Source organism: Manacus vitellinus, unplaced genomic scaffold (genome assembly GCF_001715985.3).
Source record: "Manacus vitellinus isolate BGI_N305 unplaced genomic scaffold, ASM171598v3 scaffold_37_pilon, whole genome shotgun sequence".
Taxonomy (NCBI): domain Eukaryota; kingdom Metazoa; phylum Chordata; class Aves; order Passeriformes; family Pipridae; genus Manacus; species Manacus vitellinus.
In genome coordinates this window covers 3,097,387-3,120,590 of record NW_021940517.1, presented here as the reverse complement: position 1 = coordinate 3,120,590, position 23,204 = coordinate 3,097,387, and the positions used below count along the sequence as shown (strand labels likewise).

At 39.0% G+C, this 23,204-nt stretch overlaps 2 protein-coding genes across 2 annotated transcripts in view; both read right to left on the bottom strand.

The window, feature by feature from the left end:
- LOC108640540 (centromere protein J-like) overlaps nucleotides 1-17,979 on the bottom strand; it is a 43,307-nt gene extending 25,328 nt beyond the window's left edge. The window contains exons 1-3 of the mRNA XM_018077350.2: nucleotides 17,801-17,979; nucleotides 7,262-7,337; nucleotides 5,832-5,928 (exon numbers count right to left, since the gene is read on the bottom strand). Coding sequence (XP_017932839.2) covers nucleotides 5,832-5,928; nucleotides 7,262-7,337; nucleotides 17,801-17,979 — 352 coding nt within the window. The remainder of the gene's footprint in view (nucleotides 1-5,831; nucleotides 5,929-7,261; nucleotides 7,338-17,800) is intronic.
- Nucleotides 17,980-21,419: 3,440 nt separating this feature from the next.
- CCR6 (C-C motif chemokine receptor 6) lies at nucleotides 21,420-23,204 on the bottom strand. Its single transcript, XM_018077349.1, has 2 exons — nucleotides 23,196-23,204; nucleotides 21,420-22,514 (listed from the first exon to the last, which is right to left on the bottom strand). The coding sequence occupies exons 1-2, from the start codon at nucleotides 23,202-23,204 to the stop codon at nucleotides 21,420-21,422; spliced, it is 1,104 nt and encodes a 367-aa protein (XP_017932838.1).

The window sequence follows — 23,204 nt, the reverse complement described above, 5'->3', positions numbered from 1 at the left end:
GGGCCTGTTTAATTTAGAGAAGACTGAGAGGAGATCTCACTAATACATACAAATATCTGAAAGGTGAGTATCAAGAGGATGGTGCCAGACTCTTTTCAGTGGTGCCAAGCAACAGGACAGGGAGTAAGGGACATAAACACAAGAAGTTCCACCTCAACATGTCTTTACACTGAGGGTGGCAGAGCACTGGAACAGGCTGCCAAGGGAGGTCATGGAGACTCCCTCTCTGGAGACATTCAAAACCCACCTGGACACATTTCTGTGTAACCTGCCCTAGGTGACCCTACCTTGGCAGGTGAGCTGAACTAGATGATCTACAGAGGTCCCTTCCAACCCTAACTATTCTGTGGTTCTGTGATTCTGTGATTCATCCACCCGTAGACCACCCCTTCACTCCCCTCATTTGTACTGGCAGAAGCATTTCTGAAGCTCTGTGCAATTCACTGGGCAATTGATCCACATTCAGTTTAACCCAGCAATAAAATAATAGTTTCAGGCACAAGAAGGAGACAAGACTGTATCCGTGAGAGTACTTGTCCTGAGCTGTCTTGGAAAATATGAAATTAAAATTTCAGTTGTACTATGGGACTGTCTCACAGCATCACAGTCAGGTGTTGTTATAGAAGTTCAAATGAATTCATGATACCTGTCTAATTTACATTCTCTTCCCTTTTAGGCTGTTTTATTCTGACTTCTTTTTGTTCCTCTTCCCCCATTTTGAAATCAGTTTTTGATTTCTTGAAAATTGTTTTTATTCTTTCTAACCCTTTGGTATCTTCCCACAGAAGACAACACTGACAAAGAGAAGATGCCAAGTAGAAACTTAACATTGTTTTAACTCTGAACATTCTCACACCTTTGGAAGCTATATCCACATCCTACTTCTTATGTGTCTCCCCCTGAATACAACATATTCCCTACTTCATATAACTTAGCTTTTCCAATGTAATTCCATTTATATCCACAAGGTCCAATTTCATTCAGTGTGAGAGACAGGATGACTGTGATTCAAAAACTAAAAAAAAAGTCAAGTTTAAAATGCTTTAAAAGCTTTTATAACAAGCCACAATAAAAACAAAGCACCTTCCCCAAACTACAATAAAACCAGTAACAATCACTAGTAAGGGCAAAAATTCAGAGGAGTTGCACAATAGACTTAGGTTTAGATTTCCAGCACTTTTTACCCACCTGAATCTGAAAGCTGCACATGTTCTCCTGAGATTTCTGAACTGCTCTCATTTGGCATGAATACCGGGGATCTGCTTTGCCAAGCAGAGTGCATTGCCAAGAGAGAGGTCTGTAAGAATTCCGGGCTCTCAGCTTGGCAAGAATTTCCTGATGGGAGCTGGACAGGAATGAAAGTAGCTGGAAAGCATGGAAGGGGTGGCATCGTGGCTACTAGGTGAGAAAGTGTCCCAGGAGAAACAGATAAACCTAAAAATAGTTGCCAGAGAAGAAAAATTAGAGGAGCTTAAGACAAATATTTTGCATTGAACTAAAAATCTCTTGCTAAACTGTTATTGCACAAAACCCACTTTGCTTTCATGTTCACCGGTGGTTTGCATGTTCAGGATGAAACAACCAAATTCTGTTTATGTTATTTTATTTAAATTGTAAAATAAATTTTACAGTTTGCTGCAACCACCAGTTGTAACCAAAGTTATCATATACTACAGGGATGGTGAATTAAATAGAATATACAAAGTACTCCCGAGCATGTAAAAAAACCAGCATTTCCCCTAGGACTCCTTACGTCCATTAGGAGGTAAAAGTTAGGTACTGCAAAGTATCTCTGAGCCACATCATAATGCAAAAGAGGGGAAAGTTTTCCTTTTAGCTCTGGATGGCTTGTTACGCATTATGTTAGAAGACTATGTGGAAAAGACACAAGCAGTTCTGCACAGGGACCAAAGTCCAGGTTCACTACTTCTGGGAAAGAAACTCCTTTATAAGGTTACAAAATTACATTCGCTTCTTATTTTCTTTCTTCACACCAAGATTCCTCTCTGTCCTGTGACCTGACTTCAGTAAGTAGAAAGAGAATGGCTGAGACTGAAAATGCCTCACCCCTAGTTAAGGCATTTTTTGGAAAAAGGCTGATCCGTGAGTTTGAATCTTGTCTGGCACAGACTCAGGAAGATCCCAACTCGCTACTTCTGGGCAGACGCTTCACCCATGCAGCTAGCAGGTGGGCAGAGCCACTTCTGCCTGTGTTCCATGTGAGAATAAAATGACAATCTGTAGTTCAATGAAGTTTTGATTTTACTGTTGATCACTGTATTAGTTTAAATGCATGGCAATATTAAAGCAACTACCTTTACTATAATAAGACAAATCATAGCCTAACTAGTTCTTCATATTTTACTTCTTTAAAGCTTAATTGGACCAAATCATGCAGTGTCTTTTGCTACTCTCAATCTACACTGCCTCTAGTAACAAATAAGAGCTTCCAGTGCAGATTTTGGTCAGCTTTTCATTCAGGTCAGCATTTTGTCTATGGCTTTATACATTAGCTAAATGTAGTTGGATATGCAAATACACCCAAATAGCATCCAATAAACATATTTCTTACTGTATGAGCTTGGTCTTGAATTCATGGTACTAACTGTACTTACTTTCTTCAGAAATGTGTCAAGTGATTTACAGAACTGGGGCAGGGGGAAGAGAGGTTTGCACGATGAACCATATCAGACTCAAGGCACTTTTCCTTCTCACACTTCAGTTCTTCCCGAGAACCCAAAAAAAGTGGTGCAGCCTAATGGTTCTGCTCCTGGTGAACTGGTGGAAGTAATAATAAACGCCTTGCTAATCGTGGTATTTGGGCAGGGCTGATGCTTTCGAGAAAGCACGCAGGATCACCCTTGAGGAGAAAAGACAATGCAGAAAGAATCGTGCCTTACGGAATACACCATCTAAGGAGTCCTTCTGCTGTGCCTTTTGCAATCGGACATGCCTATCTCGTATTGGCCTTTTTAGCCACCAGTGTGCTTGCAACAAGCGTGGGTAGAGCCCTTCCCAAATCTTCGTTCGCGAAGCCCAGCCATGAATGAGCAGCATAATTTCTCTGTGGATGTTCTGCTTTGATTAGAAAACTTGGAAACCACAGACTGTGTACTTGTTCCACCTGGTCACCACGGACAGCTTGATGAGCATTTGCCTGTCATTTCAACCAGACTCTTCTCTGAGGCAAAAAGAACAGGATAATGAATATTTCATTTATGCAGCCACAGCCTCTGTTCTCTCTCTTTCTCAGGCTGTCTCCCTAGTATACAGCAGTTGCTCTTGGCAGCTATTTCACAGTGGCATAGCTCCATCAGGAAAATCAGTACAACAACAGCCAGGCCTGTTGGTATCACTGCTGGTGTGGCTTAGCTTCTGGCTGTAGGGTGGATGGTTGAGATCCTGCTTATCCCCCCCAAACAAAACCCCTGATTGTCACGCATCATCGAGTTTGAAAACAAGACCTTCAAACAGATCTGACACTGTGTTGTTTCTCAAGTGTCTTATTCCCTTCAGTCTCATATTGCTTTGCACTGCTGGCATCATCAGGAAGCTCAGAAAAGACCCCACAACACAGACAACCTAAGTTGCAGAAAGCCAGGTTTTTAGTGGTCACTGCATGACCAGTGTTTGGCCCTTGTTTCCTACCTGGTGCATCTACCCCAGTGTACATCTACTGCTTCCATGCACGCTCTGCAGCTCTGACAGCCGTACAGCTTTTCAGGCTGCTGTTAACATGCTCAGCACCAGCACCTGCTGCACCCCAATGGTGTAATGTTGGATTCCAAAATTTGGATATGAGAAAAAGAAAACTGTTAGGTTTAAACAAAAACCTTGGGCTAACAGAGACTGGGGAAAAACCTCCATCTAGAGTCCAGACAAGGACCCATTGATGTCACGGGTTTGGAAAGTCCTGTCCAAGTCCAGAGAAACAATGCCCTGATTTCATCAAGCCAGTGCAGAAGATGTATTGTGTTTTATCTCTGCCTTTGTGTTCCCTGGATCCTGTGCATTCTACAAACCAGAATAATACCTCTTTCCCCCATGTAATCCCCCTAAGATAAGATGGGGTTTTCCCTATAATATAATTGTTAAGACTCCAAATTTGTTAACCTGGGTTTTTCCCTTATGTCATCCCCTGAAAACCCCTGTTTGTAATAATTGTAATAGTTACAACCCCCTGTTGAATATATAGATCCTAAACCCTTTAAATATGAACTTGTGAATCCAATAAAGGATTCCGGTTTTCTGCCTCCACTGGGATTGTTGTAATTATTGACTCACTACAAATGGATCTAGTTGTCCATTGTTTATCCAATCGAACATTTTGTCATTCCTATAGAAGGTTCTCTGAACCCATGAGGCTGAGAGAGAATGAAGAAAAGCCCCTTTATTTTGTTAGCTAACAACAGCTATTATATTTATTTGTGAGGTAGATTAAACTTGCTAAAATTTCATTTTCTTTTACAGAAGCAATAATTTAAGGTCATATTTCCCTAAAGCTTCTAACAAGTGCCAACTGCAAGAGTGTCTGGGATAGTGGGTGAGGGGAAAGCAAGAGGCCATAAATTCTTAGTGGTTTTGTTATTACTACTTTGCCTAAAGTAATGCCTATTGCTTTAAGTGAACCTTTGTTAAAGTAGATGTTCCTTATATGGCAACTGAAATAAATAAAACTCTTCCAAATTGGTCAAGCTACATGTGCTATGAGGTGTTTTATAATGTGCATGGAGGAACAGCAAAAACATAGTTGTCTGAGAGGACTTAGTCATACTATGTATGGTAAAAAATCTTTGAAAAAAACATAGTTTTTAAATTCTAAAAAGCTGTTTGTAAGACCTTTTCAGGCTACACTGAACTCTAGCAGGCAAGGTGCCATCACCTAGTTCTCCTAACTCTCCTCTGAGGTCTTAGCATAATGGGATTCTTGCACAGCTCCTCAACTGAGCAAAGAAGCTTGAAATTAGGCTGAGAAACCAATGCCAGATCAATGCACAGATGGAGGCTGGGCATGCCTTAGGCTGCTTAGGCTCTTAGAACGCAGATTAGGTGAAGCTGCCTCCACAGAAAGTTATCTGAGAAGCAGCAGCAATCCAAGAATCATCTGGCCTTCCTATGCCATTGTGGATGCTCCCTGCTTGATGTTATGCACAAGCAGCCCTGCTAAAGCCAGGACAATGCTGTCACAAGTCTACGTGATTTGCCTAAATTTTTCTTTCACTTTGGGGTTGCACACTGAGAAGAATGTGCCACTACTGTAGACATGGTGGGAAGGAGTGAGGGTTCCTCTTTTCCTGCTTGCTGAGTAGATGGTGTTTTCTAGCAATGCCACGGGTCAAATGAAACTGTTCAATGAGTTGTATCATGCTGTTAGGAACAGGCTGCACTATTAAAGGTAAGAGTCGATTAACAGAAGCATGGTGTGTTGACTTTTTCCTCTTCTTTTACCCATGAGAAGCTGGAACTTTCATTTATAGGTACAGAAGAAAAATGATTTTTCAGCTTTCCTGTACTTTTACCACAATACTGTAATTTTATGTATTACCATTCAAGATTATACTTCAATAGAAGTCTATACAGGAGGTCTGCTATTAAACCTAAAGGTTCTCCTGAAATTTTAATATAAAAAAGTGGGAAGGTGTTTTCTGGAGTTTACAGCTTGTATGCAGTGTGTGTAAAGGAGCAAATGTCTTAGCCCACCTTCCAGAGGAGGAGCCCCCAAACATTTAAAACAACTCTTAAGCCTTCTCTTTCTTTAAAGAACTACTGCTTGCTGGAGTGCAAGCATCAGCAGGTTCAGATACCAGTGTCAGGAGGGATGCCCCTAGTACCTGGGTTGTAAAGTGCAATGATTTTCTGCTGTTCAGCCACCAGCCTTTGCAACTGCTCCATCTGCTGCTTCATCAGCTGGTCCTGCTGCCCTGGAGTCTGAAAATATCATGAGGATATAGTATCAAACTACACAGCTGAATAGTTTTTAATCAGAAAGAATCACCATATCTGGATTTTGGGGTTAGGTATTTCTTAAAGTCTGTGTTGCTTCTAGTAGACATTTGTATTTAAAATTCTTTCGCCATTTTAGAGCTCAGAATTAATTTGTACACTGACACTGTGCAGGCAGCATGTGCCTTGCCAGGTTTTGCTACTCAGTCTCATATCAGACGGCATTTTTTTCTGGTCTATGTGCTGGGATTTCCTTCTCACAGAAGCTAAAGAACAAAAGGGAGGGAAGTGTCCACCTGTGTTTCACACTAAGAAGGTTTTAGAACAGCATCAGAGCAGATGACCCTCTCAGGTCAAGCTTCACTGTAAAACTTAAAAATGTGTCAATGTTCAACATTTCATTGTTGAACTATAGGATAAATGAAAATTGCCAGTATCACTGATGAAAAGGAGCTTTTGAAAATCAATATCCACAGAACAGAGATGCAATTAGGAGGAAATATAAGCGTGGTCTGAAATTAGCATCAAAAGGATGGAAGAATAACTGTCTTAGACTAAATTCCTCAGTCCTTTTGCAGGCCCCTTGCCTCCCCATAGGCAAACATCTAATCAAGTTGCCTTCACTTTCTGAGTTTCCTAGTTTACATCTGTTTGACTCCTTCTTTCTGTTATCTGTTCCTGTCCACTGAGAAGAACTACCAGAGATCAGTAGTGGAAGTGATAGGTCTTTTTTTTTCTATTTATTTATTGTGAGCTACCAGATCTGTCTGAGAACTAAAATTTACAGCATAAAGACACACTCATGTTGTTGTTGTGCCAGGATCTTTCCAGCAGTCTACCTGTAAGCAGCATTTTCACTCTACTGTCTCTCTGTCCGGTATTACTTGAGAAGCACCATGTAACAAAGCAAAGCCCAAGGTTACTTTTTCTTTACCAGAATCTTTAAGAACAGTTCAAGTAATTCACATAGTCAAATGTCAAAAGGCATCAAAGAACAAAGAATGCCTAAGACACAGTATCAGATTTTATGACCAGCTGTTGACAGTTTACAATATCACAGGATACAATCTGGTCATTAAACAAAATGACATGGTTTACATCATCCAAGAAAAGAAGCAACAGACTCCTGGGATTCACAAAAAGATATCTTTAACTGCAGCTTTACTTACATGATTATTTTTTCAACAACCAAGGAATAATATAGACATCCAGTGGAGAAAGGATTGAGAACTTCCAGCATATATACGTGTTAAATTCAACAGTGTTGGAAACATAAGTGTTTCTTTAAAATATACAACTAAGGCACTGTATTGTTTACTATCTTATAAGAAGCATATTGAGCATTCAGTGGAAGAGATATTGTGGAGTTACTTCTGTCCATCACTTTATCAAAGCTAAGAAGAGGAAAAAGTCAGAAATGAAAAAAAAAAGTGTAAAAAAAGAACATGGGGCATGAGAAGAGGATGGATAGAAAGACATACAAAACAAGAAAGTGAACGTGCCCCACAACCATTACAGATATGAGAACGTGGAGCCAGAATGTGCAATCCTTTCTACTAGAAGGAGAGATAGAAATAACTACAAAAGAAGATGAATAAGAGCAAAATTGATCAACTGTCTCTTGTGAAAAGCACTTTATTGCATGGATGCATTAGAGCAACAGCATCAGACACATGATTAGGATACACTTCCCAGTACTTGCCAGTAAAGCTTCCTATCTAAACACAGACACAAAAGCTACTGATTCTTTCTTTCTGGACAGGATGTGCCATTATCAGAAATACAAAATATGCAGTTATAAATTCAGCGATTATTTAAAGCAAACTAACCTGTTCCATGGTTTTGTATGTGGGAGCACAATGGTTCATTCCAGGCTCTGAAGCAGGGAGCAGAGGAGGAGTGAACATTTCTGAAGTGTCATTTGCATCATGAATTCCAGCCTGGATTACACTGGAATTCAACTTCTGAGGAAAAAAACCAGAGTTGGTTGAATAATATAGTTGCCTTGTATGCTGAAAAGCTTGATTGTGGCCCAAGTTATCTGTTGAGACGTTACTGTTGTCCATCGTACCACTGGCTTCAGTGTATGAAAGTGGACAGTTCTTGCTGGAGGACTCACTCATACCATCAATCCACTCCAGGTATAAAGAAAGTATGACCTTCTCAACTATACTGGAAGATGGTACTGATCACTGATAATCTTCTGTGACATATGGTCTTCCTCCTTTAAAGTGTCTGCTTCCATGCCCTCCATTCCAAAATCCCTGTTAGGGATGTGTGATAAAAACTACCATGCACAAATGTATCATGCTGACATAGGAAATCCTGCAGTTTATTTTCTTTCTTTTTTTCCTTGTCAACCAATAGATTCTTTTTTTAGCCCAGGTTGAATGTAGAGTATCTTCAGACTTCAGAAACTGTAAAACATATCTATATATTTTTATGTATTACTATATATGTAAAATAATATACAAATACACATAAATATGCATATAAAATAGTGTTAGGATACATGCAATACAACCTCCCTATAAAATCACAATATTTTTGATAGCTAAAAGGGCTTAGATGTACTGCCTGCTCTCTCACAACTAAAATCAGACAAACAGAAACAGAATACAATAAGAACCCAAACCCATTCACCACTAGAAGCATTTGTCAATGTGTTTGTCTTTCAACTAAATCTTCAGCCTTTAAATTCAGACAAAGTGCTTCATGATCAAAGATGACTGCAGAAAGCAGGAAATGAAGATAACAGAAGGAAAAAGGAAAAAACAAATGGTATGTGGAAAAAACTCCAAACAAAGAGATCACTAAAAAACCACCTGATGTTTAAGTAGTTCAAAAGAATGTTTATTTCAAAAAGATAAAATAACACTGCTACAGCTTGCATGGTTCTCCCTGAGACTGGCATGGCTGAGACAGCTGCAAAAATACAAAGTCTGCTTCACCTCTTTAGGTTTTTTGCTCCAGCTCTTCCAGGGCAAGGACCAGACATTCGTTACTTACCTTAAAAAAAAGAGGAGAGGTCATATATTTCAGCAGCTGAAGCTGGTGAGCACCTCCATCTTGTCTTCTAATGAGTAGTTTATTTGCACTCTTTGAGAAATGTGAAGTCTCCAAAACTTCGTTCCCTCACAAGAAAATTATTTAATACCTTCTTCCTACCCTAACAGAAGTGGTTTGCATAAGAGGTTTACACACCCTACCTGCTTTGTTACCTGCTTTGACAGATCCATCATGTGTAGCTAGGAAACATTACATTGTTCACAGTCTTGTAGTCCCTTTAAAGTGACCTACAGTTCCTCTGGAAACACTTTGTAAATCTCCAGATCTAAAACAACAGACTGTCTGGGCAGATACTCATATGCTAAAATAAGAATCCTACAGAATGGATCTTCAATAAGACTGAAAAAAAAAAAAAAAGGAAGTAGGTGTAGTGAAGACAACAGAATGGACAGGGAGAGGTCAGAAAGGATGGGCTAAATAATTCCATTTAAAGAAGTAAAGCCCATGACCCTATATTGCAATTCCCTCTGAAGCCTAAGAAGGAACACCAAATTCCTGATTGTCCCCATTCTTCTGCTATCTACAGCAGTATTGGTTGTTTCCTAGTATTCACCAGGATATGACAATTTGTTTCTATAGAGGTCAAACTCAACTGGAGCTGAAAGCTTCAACCAGAAAGTTATTTTTCTGAGTATAAGGCTGTATGCAAGTTGTTTGTTTGTTTGTTTGCTTGTTTGGGATTTCTTTACCTTTTTTTAAACATAGGAAACAACACTTATCCACAAAAAATCACTGGGTACAAAGTTCAAAAGCTAAGCTGTTGTCAGCTGCCAGTGTAAAGGCTATTCTCAGTAGTAAGAGGCAAAACAAAGGCTCTTGATGGCCTGTCCCACTGACATCAGATTTTGTACTTGGTGCATGGAGACTCCAAGTCCTGGTCATGCTTTCTCCAGAACACAAATGAAGGAAATATAATCTCAAGAGTAGGAATGGTGGGATCTGGAAACAGGTAACATTTGCCAAGAGTTTCTCTAAACAGATACTTTGCTTTAGTCACCAAAGGTAAGGCATTATGAGGAACTGGACTTTGTGAGGAAACCTCCTTGACATCAGCAAGGAAAAGATATTCCAACCTTGGAACTAATAAGGAGGTCTCTGATTAGCAAACATGACAGCGTCAGCTTTTATCCCATCAAAAATAGAAAGGAATTATTATAAATGTCCATCATAATTTATCTTCTTCATCAGTTTAATATATTGTAAATTCAGGAAAGTGGAGGTTGTATTTTAATGCATGAGGTTTCACAAGTGAGAAATTGTTTATAAAAGTTTTCACAGGCTAGGCTGGTAACTGACTTTAGTTTGGATAAGAAACTGAACTCTAAAACTTTTTCTATCATATATCTTTTCAGTGTTTGCTTTGTTATTGCTGCTGATTGCTAGGGAATTACTGAGTAAACAGAAGCTCTCACCCACAGCCCTAATCCCTGCAGTTCTTCCTGGTCTGCACTTCTCAATTAAAACCACATGAAGCCACTCCTGCTCCTGGCAACACAGTAGTTCCTCAGTAAACACAGCTAAATAAGTCAAAACTTCTCCCTGTGAGGCAGAAGTACCTTTGCACCAACACCCTGGCAGCATTGCAGGAGCAAACAAGGAAAAGCAGTACAGGCTGACGATTGTCTTGTGAAATGTTTGTGAGGAGTCTCTGTTTTAGTAGAATTTTTCTATTTAAAAACTATCATAAAGAATAAAATGTTTTATCTCAGGTCTTGCCTCATATTTTATCTCAGGTCTAATAAATATTAGACAAAATAAATAAATAAAATACTTCACACTTTCACAGAATTTCCACCTGTGTAATTTTAAAACACTTGACATGTTAACTGCTTGCATAAAGTCAGTATTTCTATGCATGCCTGACCTGACCTTTTAAAATTGCTAAATCCTCACAAATTCCCCTGAAAAAAGTAGAAATCTAACTGAAAGGTCTGACAGTTTTAATCAGGTCCCCAAAAATAGCATTGGGAAGTTAACCACATGCACAAGGGCCTGCAGCCCTCAACCGAAGCCTCACAGAAAAACTAACAGCCCTAAAAAAAGAGCTGCCAGTGACAGGGACACCCAGGGGAATCCCCTTGCCATAGCACTATCTGAAAGACTTTTGGGACAAGAATTTTCCTAAACCCTGGAGCAGTTGTCCAAGTTTCTCCCTATTGGAGATAGCAATGAGAAGTTATTATTTGCAAATTACCCTTTTGCTTTTTAAAATCTTATTATTAGAAGTGAAGCAGCAGCCATAAACTTAAAACATATAGATAAACAGAACAAGGAGACATAAATCAGTGATGATAATTTTCTTTTAAGTAGCACAGAATATAAAATATTCAACAGGCACTGAAGTGCTGGATTTATCCTGCACTCACTGCATTCTCCAAAATCTGGTGAATGTTTTCTTATTCTATATCTGCACTGCTCTAATACCTAACTATCCCAGGCACTGATCTTGGTCCTTCTCTGTTGAAAATCATAGAACCACATAACAAAATGACACTTTATTTAATAATCTGCTTATTAAATCTGCATACAAATAAGTATGTAGCTCTTCATGGGTTATACTGGGCTTCTGTAAACACAAACATACATTGACCCATTGGAACAAGTCCAGAGAAGGACCAGGAAGATGATCAGAGGGCTGGAGCACCTCTGATATGAACACAGGCTAGGACAGTTGGGGCTGTTCAGCCTGGGGAAGAAAAGGTTCTAGGAGGACCTTAGAGGAGCCTTCTGGTACCTAAAGGGAGCCTGCATGAAAGATGGAGAGGGATTTTCACAAGAGTGTGTAGTGATAGGACAAGGGGGAATGGCCTTAACCTAAAAGACAGTAAGTTTAAAGTAGATATTAGGAAGAAATTATTTACTGTAAAGTTTGGTGAGGCACTGGGGCAAGTTGCCCAGAGAAGCTGTAGATGACCCATCCTGGAAGTGTTCAAGGCCAGGCTGGATGGGGATTTGAGTAAGCTGGTCTAGTGGGTGGCATCCATGCCCAGGTCTGGAACTTTAAGGTCCCTTCCAACCCAACCCATTCAGTGATTCTATACAATATAAAACCCAACAATAACATAAAAAGAATGAAGTCTGGCATTAGTTTGCATTAACTTCTGTATGCTGTGGGACACGTCTAAACTGACACAATGAAAAACACCATACACAAACACAAGAATTCCATTAAATTTTTTTAAATAATACTGAATAGTTTCCAAAAATCCTTAGCTAGCCAATTGCTTTTATAGAGGAAATCAGGGCTATCAGTAATATCAGAGCCATATCTAATGCTTCACACCTTAGAGTGATTCAAGAGAAAAGCTAAACAAAACAGAGTTCCAGATAGTTCCTACAATTAATTAATTTAAGATTTCATTATAATCTTCAAGTCTTTTGTCATAAGCGATGTGCTTAATCCCTGGCAATAAAGTATACACGGAATTTTCTGGGTGGAACTAGGATTAATTTACCTTTTGGCAGCAAAAACAGCAACTCCCTAAGACAAACCAAGTAGGCGTTGTTAACTCACTATAATTTAACCCCCAAAGAGAATAGTAATTAAAAGCAACTTGAGAATGGATTTCAAAATTTCTCTCCTGTTATTCATTTCTATAAACTAATCCCTAAACAAGAGAGGAATTCACCAAATAGCTCCCAACAAGTGTGCCTGAATTGGATCTGAGATGCTTTGTCCCTTTTATTATATGTTGTTGTGTCTTAGAAAGAAGAAAAAATTACAGGTAGAGTGAGAAAGGGTTGGAGATTAATTCTCTAGAGACATTGCTATCTGCTGTGAAGAAAAAAAATTATTTCTGCTAACTGGACAGTACTCCTCCATCTGATCGAGAAAGTTTAAGTAACTGGTAATGTGCACTGATATAAATGGGTACAGATTCTCTGTTACACGAAGTCAACTCAAGCCCACAATGAAAAAAGATCTGACTTGGGGAAATGGTAAAACATAGAACTACGTTGCACTCTAATATGATTCCCCCAAGATTATTCCTTCAGACACTTCGTACGTGTTTTAACCACTAGAGGGAAATCTTGTACCAGTTCGAATGCGCAGAGACTAAAATCGAAGCACATAAATGATTTTCAAAAATGTAACAATGAAAACAATTTTACACTTTAAAGTACTGCATGCTCTCTGAAGTAATCTCCAGGGATTCTTAGGAAAGTAGCAACGTCTCACAACGTTATGATATTAAATGTAAAATTTCTAAAATTTTTAATCAGTGAAGAGTGGCACTTTTGTATATCCTACTGGCTACTAAACTCAGACTGACGAAAAGCCCAAACAGTTTCCGAATACACCCAAGCCTCCATACTTGTGTCAAGAAGTCAGTAACAAAGATTTGCAGACAGTTTTTAAATTGGAACTAGGTGATACCATATAATTGACTCAGTCTGTTTATCCCATGACATCCACTTTTTCATCTGAAACTACCAGCCCACCTTGAGTGAAGTTCCCAAGAAGAGCACTTTGCCAGTGGAGCTACACTGGCTATAACAGACTGTGACAACAATATCGTGGATACAACTTACACCAACAAAACTGACTTTCTGCCACTTATCACTGACCTTTACTTCCTTTGCAAGACACATTTCCATGAGCAACATTATTTTGAGAGCTGGACCTTTGGCCCCTAATTAATTAAAGATAATTTAGAATCTCGTTCTAACTTCTTTTTGTCCGCAATTCTTCTGCATAAGCTTCCCCACCCAGAGAATATGCATCTGATAGTGACTGTCCATATCTGGGAGAACAAAACTCTCTACAGAACCCTGTAAATATGAGTGTGTTTCAGTTGATGTCAGATCCTATGACAACTGATATTCTCATTTTGCGTTTTTCCCATGAGATTTTTCTGATGCCTGGTGCTATGGAATATTAAGGGATATTATGGGATGTTTTTTGTAAGACTAAACTAAGCAATTAAAAGCATGTCTATTAAAAGTAATCTATAGAGATTTAAGATACAGAACGTCAATGTAGGATAATCTGAGCATGAATTCAAATTCAAATGAACAAACATTTTAGATAGTATTTGACACAGAAATCAAGTGAGTGGAATTAGCTATCATTCAGGTTTTATGTCTAATATTTTGCAACTTTAGCAACAGTTTTATGCAAGTTAACATGTATCTGCAGATTTGTATCATTAGAACAAAACAACAATTTGTACCTTTACATAAATAAATACAAAGAACAGAAAAAGTGAAAAGGAATTAAATCCCCTAGCCTGAGATATAAAGCCATTTTAAAACCACGATTTCTATGGCTTTCTTCAGTAACATATTTTAAATTTAAATTACAAATCAACAGATATTTATAGAAAACTTGAGAGAGAAAACTTGAAAATTGTTGAGAGCACAACAGCAGTTAGAAATAATTTGTAATGAATCCCTCTTCGTGCAGTCGAAGACAGAGATTAATGAAAACAAAGTAGAAAATGTTTCCTGCATTGGTAATTCTTTTTTAAAACCCTGTTTTTATGAAAATCCCAGAGTACACACAAGAGACACTGTTTATGCCAAATTAACTACAATGTAAAAGGTACACCAGGTCCTTCAATATCTGTTTTGACTATTTCTATCCCTGCTGATACTGTTCTTTATTACTAGCAGTTGCTTTTGAAGTTTAAAACCAACATACATAACCACTGATCTGAAAATTACATAAACTGGGAAACGCCTCTGAAAACAGTACAATTTTTACCACTGTTGTTATGAGCTGAATCTGTTTTGAATCTGAATCAGAAAAATAAATACAAAGGTGTTTATATTTTTCTATTATAATTTTATGAGACAGATGGTTAAAATACATCATAATTTACCTGAGATGCATTAATAAGACTCTTTTAAGTTTAATAAATGGATCTCTCTTAGAAATCAAACCATCAACTATAAGTACTCAGCATTCATGTGTTCTACCCAACAGTACATTTTCTGTATCTTAGTATTTCTTTTTCACTTCCATTCTGTATTTCTGTAATTGAATACAGAACATAGAGATCATTTTTATACAAACATATTTAATACTAGCAAAAAATAATAACAAATCACATGGAATAGAAGCAAAGCTTGATCTGATACCTACAAGAAATTAACAGGTTTGAATCTGAATAGCAAAAAGCTAAGTGAAGAAAATCTGTGACAGCAAGTAGAATTCCATTTGTAACTGCTTTAATGGCTCCATATTTCTGTAAAAGTTTTTCAGAAATGGGACCATAAACCACAATAAAACCATAGCTGAATGATCCAATGTAGGATAAGAAAGAAACAAACAAACAAACAGAAATCAACAAAGTCAAACAAAAAAAATTTCTCGTAATTGGATAGCTTTTTTACTTTATAATTCCCAACCATGAGATAGGACTAAGCACAGATTCCTCACAAATAATACTACTGTGTGTTTTACTGAAGCATCATGGTTGTCCGTGGTTGGCATAAATCAAGTTCATATATTTCTTATTTTGAAGAAAAATTTTTACTTCAGTGTTCAGCAAGTATTTCTTACAGAAAAAGGAAGAAGATAAGTGTCCTCTACTTCCCTTAATCCTCAGTGAATTACAAATTTATAAATTAATTCCAGTTAGTAGAGATTAAATACATATCAATACATTAATTTGTATTAACTAAAATAAATGTCTAGGAACGACAAAGCCATACTAAAAAGAAATAAGAGCTTCAGAAAGTTTTGATAGAAGAATATTAGTTTGACTGGTTTAGCTCAGCCTAATACATATAGACCAAATTGATAAGAGAGTAATTTAATATATATTTCTAACAAAAAGACAATGAAAATAAATGAAAGGTGAGGATTTTGTTAGAAATATGAATGGTGCATGAGGATATACAACTGGGTTACAAGATACCATCAATCCAAAGAAAACTGACTATGGATATCAGCTAGAAAATTGTACAGGCAGTGGGTTTTTTGGTTTGTAGGGAAAGGAATCCTGACTCTGTGGATAAAAATTTTCACCATCAAAATAACTTTTTAACTACTAGATTTTGTTTTCTTGAGTAAATAAAACCTAGACACTTTTCAACTCAGGTTAGATAATGGAGTTCATTCAATCAAAAATGAAGAATTTTTTTTTAAGGAACTCATCCTAAAAGGACCTGAACTATGCTTGAAGCAGATTGGAGAACAACACTTTGCGTAGTGGTCACATCATTACCGCCAGGTCTTGAGTTGTTCACCCACACTAGAGATGTCATTTAATTCCCTCTTCAGCCTGAAGGACCTTCAACTTTCATCGTCCAGAGGAGAAATAAGATCTATTGGTGTCGGACAATTTAAGGGTGAAATATTCTCTCTTCTTTTTTTTTTTTCCAGCTGTACTTTGGATAGACTGTTTCAAAGAGGGTATGAGCTCTTAAGTCAGAAGTGATGGTAGTGGCTTGATGCCTTCTACCACAGGAGGTGGTTGGAGGGAATACCCTGATTACTACTTGGCAGCAACATAAAAAAGCAGATTCTGAACCACTTTCAGTGGTTTTGTGCAATAATTTCCTTGGCACTTATTATAGTATCTGAAAAATAATCAGAAATATCAAAACATTTTTGATGCTTCATGAGACAAACTGTTTTGACATTTTGAAACTGTTATCATTTTCACTTAATCTAAAATTTTCCCAATTGTGTCCAAATTCTTAAAGCTTCAAGTACCATTTTTTGCTTCAGTCACAAGAAAATTTCCCCAAAGTTTCCACAATTGCAAATAACAAGATTGCCCTACAAAGATTCAAAGCAGAGTTATATCTGCTATGTACTTAATCATTATTAATAACCTTCCATAACAAAAATGTTCCTCTCTAGACTGTTTCTTTCAGTCACCACTCACAATCTCCAACTGTTACCTACCTTTACCTATAATTTTCATTTTCTTTCCTTTGCCTTTCCTTGCTACTCACAAGGCCCAAATGACTTTGATCTTGTCTGTCCACTGTGACTCTCTTGTAGGCTCACCAGCTTATAGGGATCATGCTTCTAAGAAAATTAATATACAAATAGACAGAACATGAAATTTAAATACCATGGGAAGAAAGTTGCCATTTTTATGGGGAGATGAATAATAATTTAGATCCATTTTTAAGATTTTCATATGGCAAGTTTCACAGAATATTCTGGGTTGGAAAGGACCCACAAGGATCATCAAGTCCAACTCTTAAGTGAAGATTATATATGTCAGAAAACAGATTTAGCTTTAGACTATCTGCACTGAGATGTTGTGCCTTTATTTAACAGCTTGCACTGATGACCTACCTCCTTCTGAACTGCTAGAATGGGAAGTGTAAAGCAGGGCCACCCACCATGGACCCACCAAAAGCAGCATGGAACCCACTAACAAGCAGACCTTGTATGTGCAGGCAGTACCACAATGCAGCCCCAGTCCGCAGGTGGAGGAAGATATGAATCAACTTCTCAAAACTTATCAGCCACATCTTCTGTGTGTAAGACATGACGCAACACTGTATGTATCCTTCTCTCTTTAAATATGATGGGAAATGAGAACCTCTGTGAAATCAAGTCTTTTCTTTCCAAAAATCCCAGATGGGACACACTCAACAAAAAAGAAAATCTTGCAATGTGCTTGTTATGCACAGTTACCACAACATGAAAATCATAATAAAATGCAGCATGCATAGCAATTTTACAATAGCAACATTACTCCACAAGCAGTAAAAGGAACACAAACTTCCCAAGCTCCCAGGTTCCTCTAAATCTGTGCTCTTTTCATGCCCTGAACTACCAACATCAGCCCCTAGCTCGCATGTTGGTTCTGCTGACCTGGCCACCAAAAGAATGACAATATCTGAGGGCCCACCAGCCACATCTGCTGGCCAGTCTGCCACTACGGCCACCTGCTGCTGGACATCGAGCAGTGGGACTCTTGTCCTCCACTGCAGAGAAAGGTTCTGGCAGCCAAGGGGGCTATAAGGGTGGTTGCTCTGAGAAGCTTCCCCCATGTCTTGACACAGCCAATGCCAACCGGCTCCTCCAAGATTGTATCCACTGTTGGCCAAGGCCAAGCCAATCAGTGGTGGTAGCAAAGCCTCTGGGATAACATAGTTAAGAAGGATAACAAAGTTAAGTAGGAAAAAAAGTTATTGTGCAGAAGTAATTGCAGACAGAGAAAACAGGAATGAGAATATGTGAGAATCAACTCTGCAGACACCAAGGTCAGCAAAGTAGGAAGGGGAGGAGATATCTGAGGCAGTGGAACCAAGATTTCCTTGCAGCATGAAGACCATGGCGAGGCAGGCTTTCCCCTTGCACCCCACAGAGGTCCACAGTGGAGCAGAGACCCACTCTGCTCTGCAGTCCCTGGAGAAGTCCCAGATCAGAGCAGGTGGATGTTCAAAAGAAGGTTGTGACTCCATAGGAAGCCAGCAATGGAGCAGGCTCCTGGCAGGACCCAGGGAGTGCAGAGGCCATGCTGGAGAAGGTTTCCTGGTTGGACTTGTGACCATGTGGGAGACCCACACTAGAGCAGCCTTTTCTTGAAGGACTACAACCCATAGAAAGGGACCCATGCTGGAGCAGGTCATGAGGAACTGCAGCCTGTGGGAAGAACTCGTGTTGAAGAAGTTCATGGAGGATTGTCTCCTGTGGGAGGGATTCCACGCTGGAGTAGGGGAGTAATTCCTCTCCCTGAGGGGAAAGCAGTGGTAGAAAGAACATGTGATGAACTGACTGTAACCCTCATTCCCTGTCTCCCTGCGCTGCTGCAGGGGAGGAGGTAAAGAACTGGGAACAGTTAAGCCTGGGAAGGAGGAAGGGTTGGGAATAAGATGTTTTTAAGATTTGTTCTACTTTTCATTATCCTGCTCTGAAATTGACTGGTAATAAATTCAACTAATTTGCCCAAGTTCCATGATAGTAATCTGTGAGTGATCTCTCCCTGCACTTATCTGAACTCATGAGCCTTTAATTATATTTTCTCTTCCCTGTCCAGTTGAGGAGGGGAATGATAAAGCAGTGAGTACTTGGCAGTTATCCATGTTAAACCACCACAGGAGTCCACACTGTCCTTTACCCCTGTTTTTCCCAGAGACAGAGTGGTCAGTCATAGCAATCAAGATTTCAGCTGCACCTCGAACAGGACTTTTGTCAAGGCCTTGACACCAGCACAATTCGTAGCCCAAAAGCTGTTTTAGTCACGTACGTGTACCACATTTTTCTTCCCTCAGCAGCACTTCTCTCCCCCAAATATCGGAGAGAGGCTAGGTACATTTTCTACCTTTCAGTGTAATTTCCAGTGAGCACTTCCCCCCCCACAATCCAGCATCCAGGAGGTTGCGCCTGTTCCCACCTGAGGCAGATGTTCCACCATCACTTTCAATTCACGTGGGTCCCTCACAGTTACCAGGGGCTGGTGACCTGTGAGGCAGTCAGGTCAGAGACCCCTCTCTCTGGGGAAGGCCCTGGTCTGTGGGACCCAGCTTTCCTCTCTTCCCCCTCACCCCTGAAGGAGGATGATCTTTCAGCCAGGAAACAAACACTTCACAAAGGTTATGGCACGCTTGCCCTGCCCTCTCCCATGTTCTGTCAGCAAGCCTCCTCTGGTGGGACCGGGACAATGACAGGTCAGCGACTGCCTCTTGGCTGCTGCCTTGCCCTTTAACCTCACTGGAGCAGTGCTTGGGTTGGTCAGTGGATAAAGGCCAACGCAGGCATGGAAGTAGGACTGCAGGAGGTGGGGAATATGCTTTTGAGCCTTGAAAGGTTTTGCCCAAGATCTGCCATAGCTCCTTCAGCCCTGGACTTCCTGCTCTAAGGTACAATCCTTCAGGCAGTCTCAGATGGACAGATGCTGCACCATTCAGATATGAGAGGTTTTGCACTAAATAAGAGAATGTTTCACGGCAATACATGTAGAAAGAAACTCTTAAATCTGAGGCAATTTTTCCCTTTTCAGTTACATATTTTATTTGTTGAATTCCCTTCCAGAAAATCATAATTTCTGTGTACACAAAATACATGCACATGTAATTACATAATTTTCTATTATACTTTTGCCTACATTGCTATTTGGTAATGACAAATTTATGCAATTTTTATCATATCTGGCACTGATATTTAAAAACCTCACACTGCAGTGGAAAGAAGGATGGCTTGCAGCAGCCAAAGCAGTACTAGCTTTGTGTGCCACATCAGTGTGTTTCCTCAATGGATCTTGATCCTCTTCTGTCCTCTAATCCTGACCCCGTGTCGTTCACCTTCTGCTCCTATCTACCTCACTATCCCACCATGACTGCTACAGTGTGGTGAAGCTCACTCAATGAGCAGAAGATCAACTAAGATCCACTTAGGATTTGCTGAAAAGTCATGTCTGGATAAAAATAATTGCATTCATTATATTCATAAATATTCCTATATTCATAGTGAGTCATATGCATATATATGCATATTTGAGCTAGTAAATCTATTCCCAAGGAAACTTTGCGAACAGTAGCTAAATACAAAGAAATTAATCATATTTTGTTCCAACAAAAAGTGTTGGAATAGTTGCAGTTCCAGACAGTTTGCCACATTAGAAAGAGACAACTTTTCACAAAGAGGCATTCACCAGATTATCAGCTTTGTTAGATTGTAGCACCTGAATCCTGTGCCAAACAAAGAGAAGAAACTCTTAAGCAAAACTCCATTCTCTGTTCAGAAGATATATCAGGAGATGTCAGAAAACCTTTCTGATGGTATTTTGGTATTCTCTTTAAATAATAATTTTCTTTTTTTTCCTAATATTCTCTTTAGAAGATGTGTCACTGTTGGCTTTGAACAGCCTCAGCCTTAATATAGGCAAGTCCTGATGAGCAGGTGGAGTATAGAACTGGCCAAATATTTACAAGAACAAACACTTAAGCCCAGCTCTGTCAGCAGCCTTGAGCCTCTTTCTTAATTTCTCTGTTTGTTTTCCTTGCTCTGCTTTGCTCAAAATGGGTTAGTATTGTCACAAATGACTTGTCTGCAATATAAGCGCAGTGGAGACTTACACTTAAATAGGATTTACAGGTAGAAGTAATTAACAGATATAAATGTAAGAATGAGCCTGAACATAACCTTATTCATTTACTTATTACTCTGGGGACATTTCAGTGTTGCAGGACAGATGAGGTGCAATTTTCCCTTACAAAATGAGGAGGCTTCCTCTGTAAACTTCACTTACCCTAAAATTCTGAGAGAATGTACTTCAGAAGAGCATTAAGAGAAGTGAATAAGATTTCAGTTTTACACAGGACAGTGTTATTCTTTTATCTTAATTGGTTTCCTGAAAGGAGTTGTAGATCATGGAAGGTCCCATATAAGCACAGAGAAGCTCAAATGACTTGCTGTCACATGCACAGTGACACTGGTTTGGCTTACTCAGTGAGAAGAGTCCTTCAGTAATAATGTTGTTCAAAGTCTGTTATATAGTAAAAGAAGATCCAGAGTCAGTCAGAATTTCACTAGTCTGTCTTGAATGATAAGTATCAGAGCTTGTCTTTGAACTACGTTTATTGTATTTCTTGTACCTCTTGCACCATAGGTCCTTCATTAGCTTCACAAAATAACTTCTGAACTTCACTCCAATAAATGCGTAGAGCACAGGGTTCACACAACAGTGTAAAAATGCTATGACTTCAGTGGTGTATTTTGCATAAGCCAATATGTTGTCATTTTCACAAGATTTGTCTATCTTCCCCATGTTTACAGCTGTCACAAGAAGAATAATGTTATAAGGTACCTGGCAAACTAGAAAAACAGCTACAATTAATATGATCACACGGATTGCTTTGTTTCTTTTGGAATTCTGAGCTTGTTGCAAGGATTTGACAATGAAGGTGTAGCAAAAAAACATGAATATGAAAGGTATAAAAAATCCAAATCCAACTTGTAACCACAACAGCAATGATTTCAGCATTTTGCTTTCAGACTTTTTGTCAAATCTGTGATCACAAATCTCTTTGGTTTCATTGATAGAGAAAGTGTAACTTTCACTGTAAATAAAAGAGGAACTAGAGACTAAAATTGATGATACCCACACAGCCAAACAAATGAGTTTACTATATGCGAGTGTTCTTGCCCTGAGTTTAAACGACTTTGTAGCCTGTACGATAGCAATGTACCGGTCCACGCTGATAAAGGCCAAAAGCAGCATGCCACAGCTGAAGTTGATTGCATAGATACCTCGAGCAATTTTGCAAATGAAATCACCAAAAATCCATTCATTAGCAGCATAATTCACTGCCCACAGTGGAAGAGTGAGAACAAACAGTATGTCTGCTATGGCCATGTTGAAGAGGTACACATCCGTCATGGACTTGGTTCTTTCATATAAAGCAAAGGTCATCACCACGAAGATGTTACCAACGAGGCCAATGATACAAATCAATGAATATGCAACTGGCAGAAATGCTTTTGTGAAGTTCCTGACTCCCAGCTTAGAACAAGGTTGCATGATTAGAGAACGATAGTCTGAATAGTCTGGATAATTGGGATAATCTGTGGTATCAAGGCCTGTCTGTAAAAAAGGAGATCAACAGTTATTAGATGAAGATATTAATCTTTAATTCTTATATAGTAGAAACACGATAGATGACCAACCACACACCACAATTACAAATGCATTTAATGCTGCAGAGGAGACTTGTAAGAACTGTCTAGGACATTTCATAAACTCATACTTAAAATATGAATGTGGAAGTAATCTTTTTGGTTGTCCCAAAGGTCTCCATATTTAAATATATTATGCAGAAAGGACTAGTCTGCTGTCACAAAACTCACAGAAGACTCCAGAGTGTAAAAGTCTGAAGTTGAAGTAGGGGTCTAGTCTTCCTTTACCATCAAGGAAGTGGAATAGACCTTTCTAGCATGTTATTCATATCACACTAATGTAGCTTGACTAAATCAGGCCCAAAAATGAGTACTTTTCTCTACTCAGCTAGAAAGGCAATCCAGGATAACTAGCCTGAGACAGAGTTACCTGCACTACAAACACCAAACCTGTAGTTACATTAAAAGTGTGCAAACCCAATAAACAGTGGTCTTTGACAGTGAACTCTGCTACCAGAACCCTCTTCAGCTTATCACTCCTGAAACATCCTGAAATTAGGATGTTTGGATCTGCAGTCTCAAAGAACTGGGACTTCCAGATTCATTGCTTTATTGATGTACTAATACAGTTTATCAATTAAGTGCTTACAAAATTCAT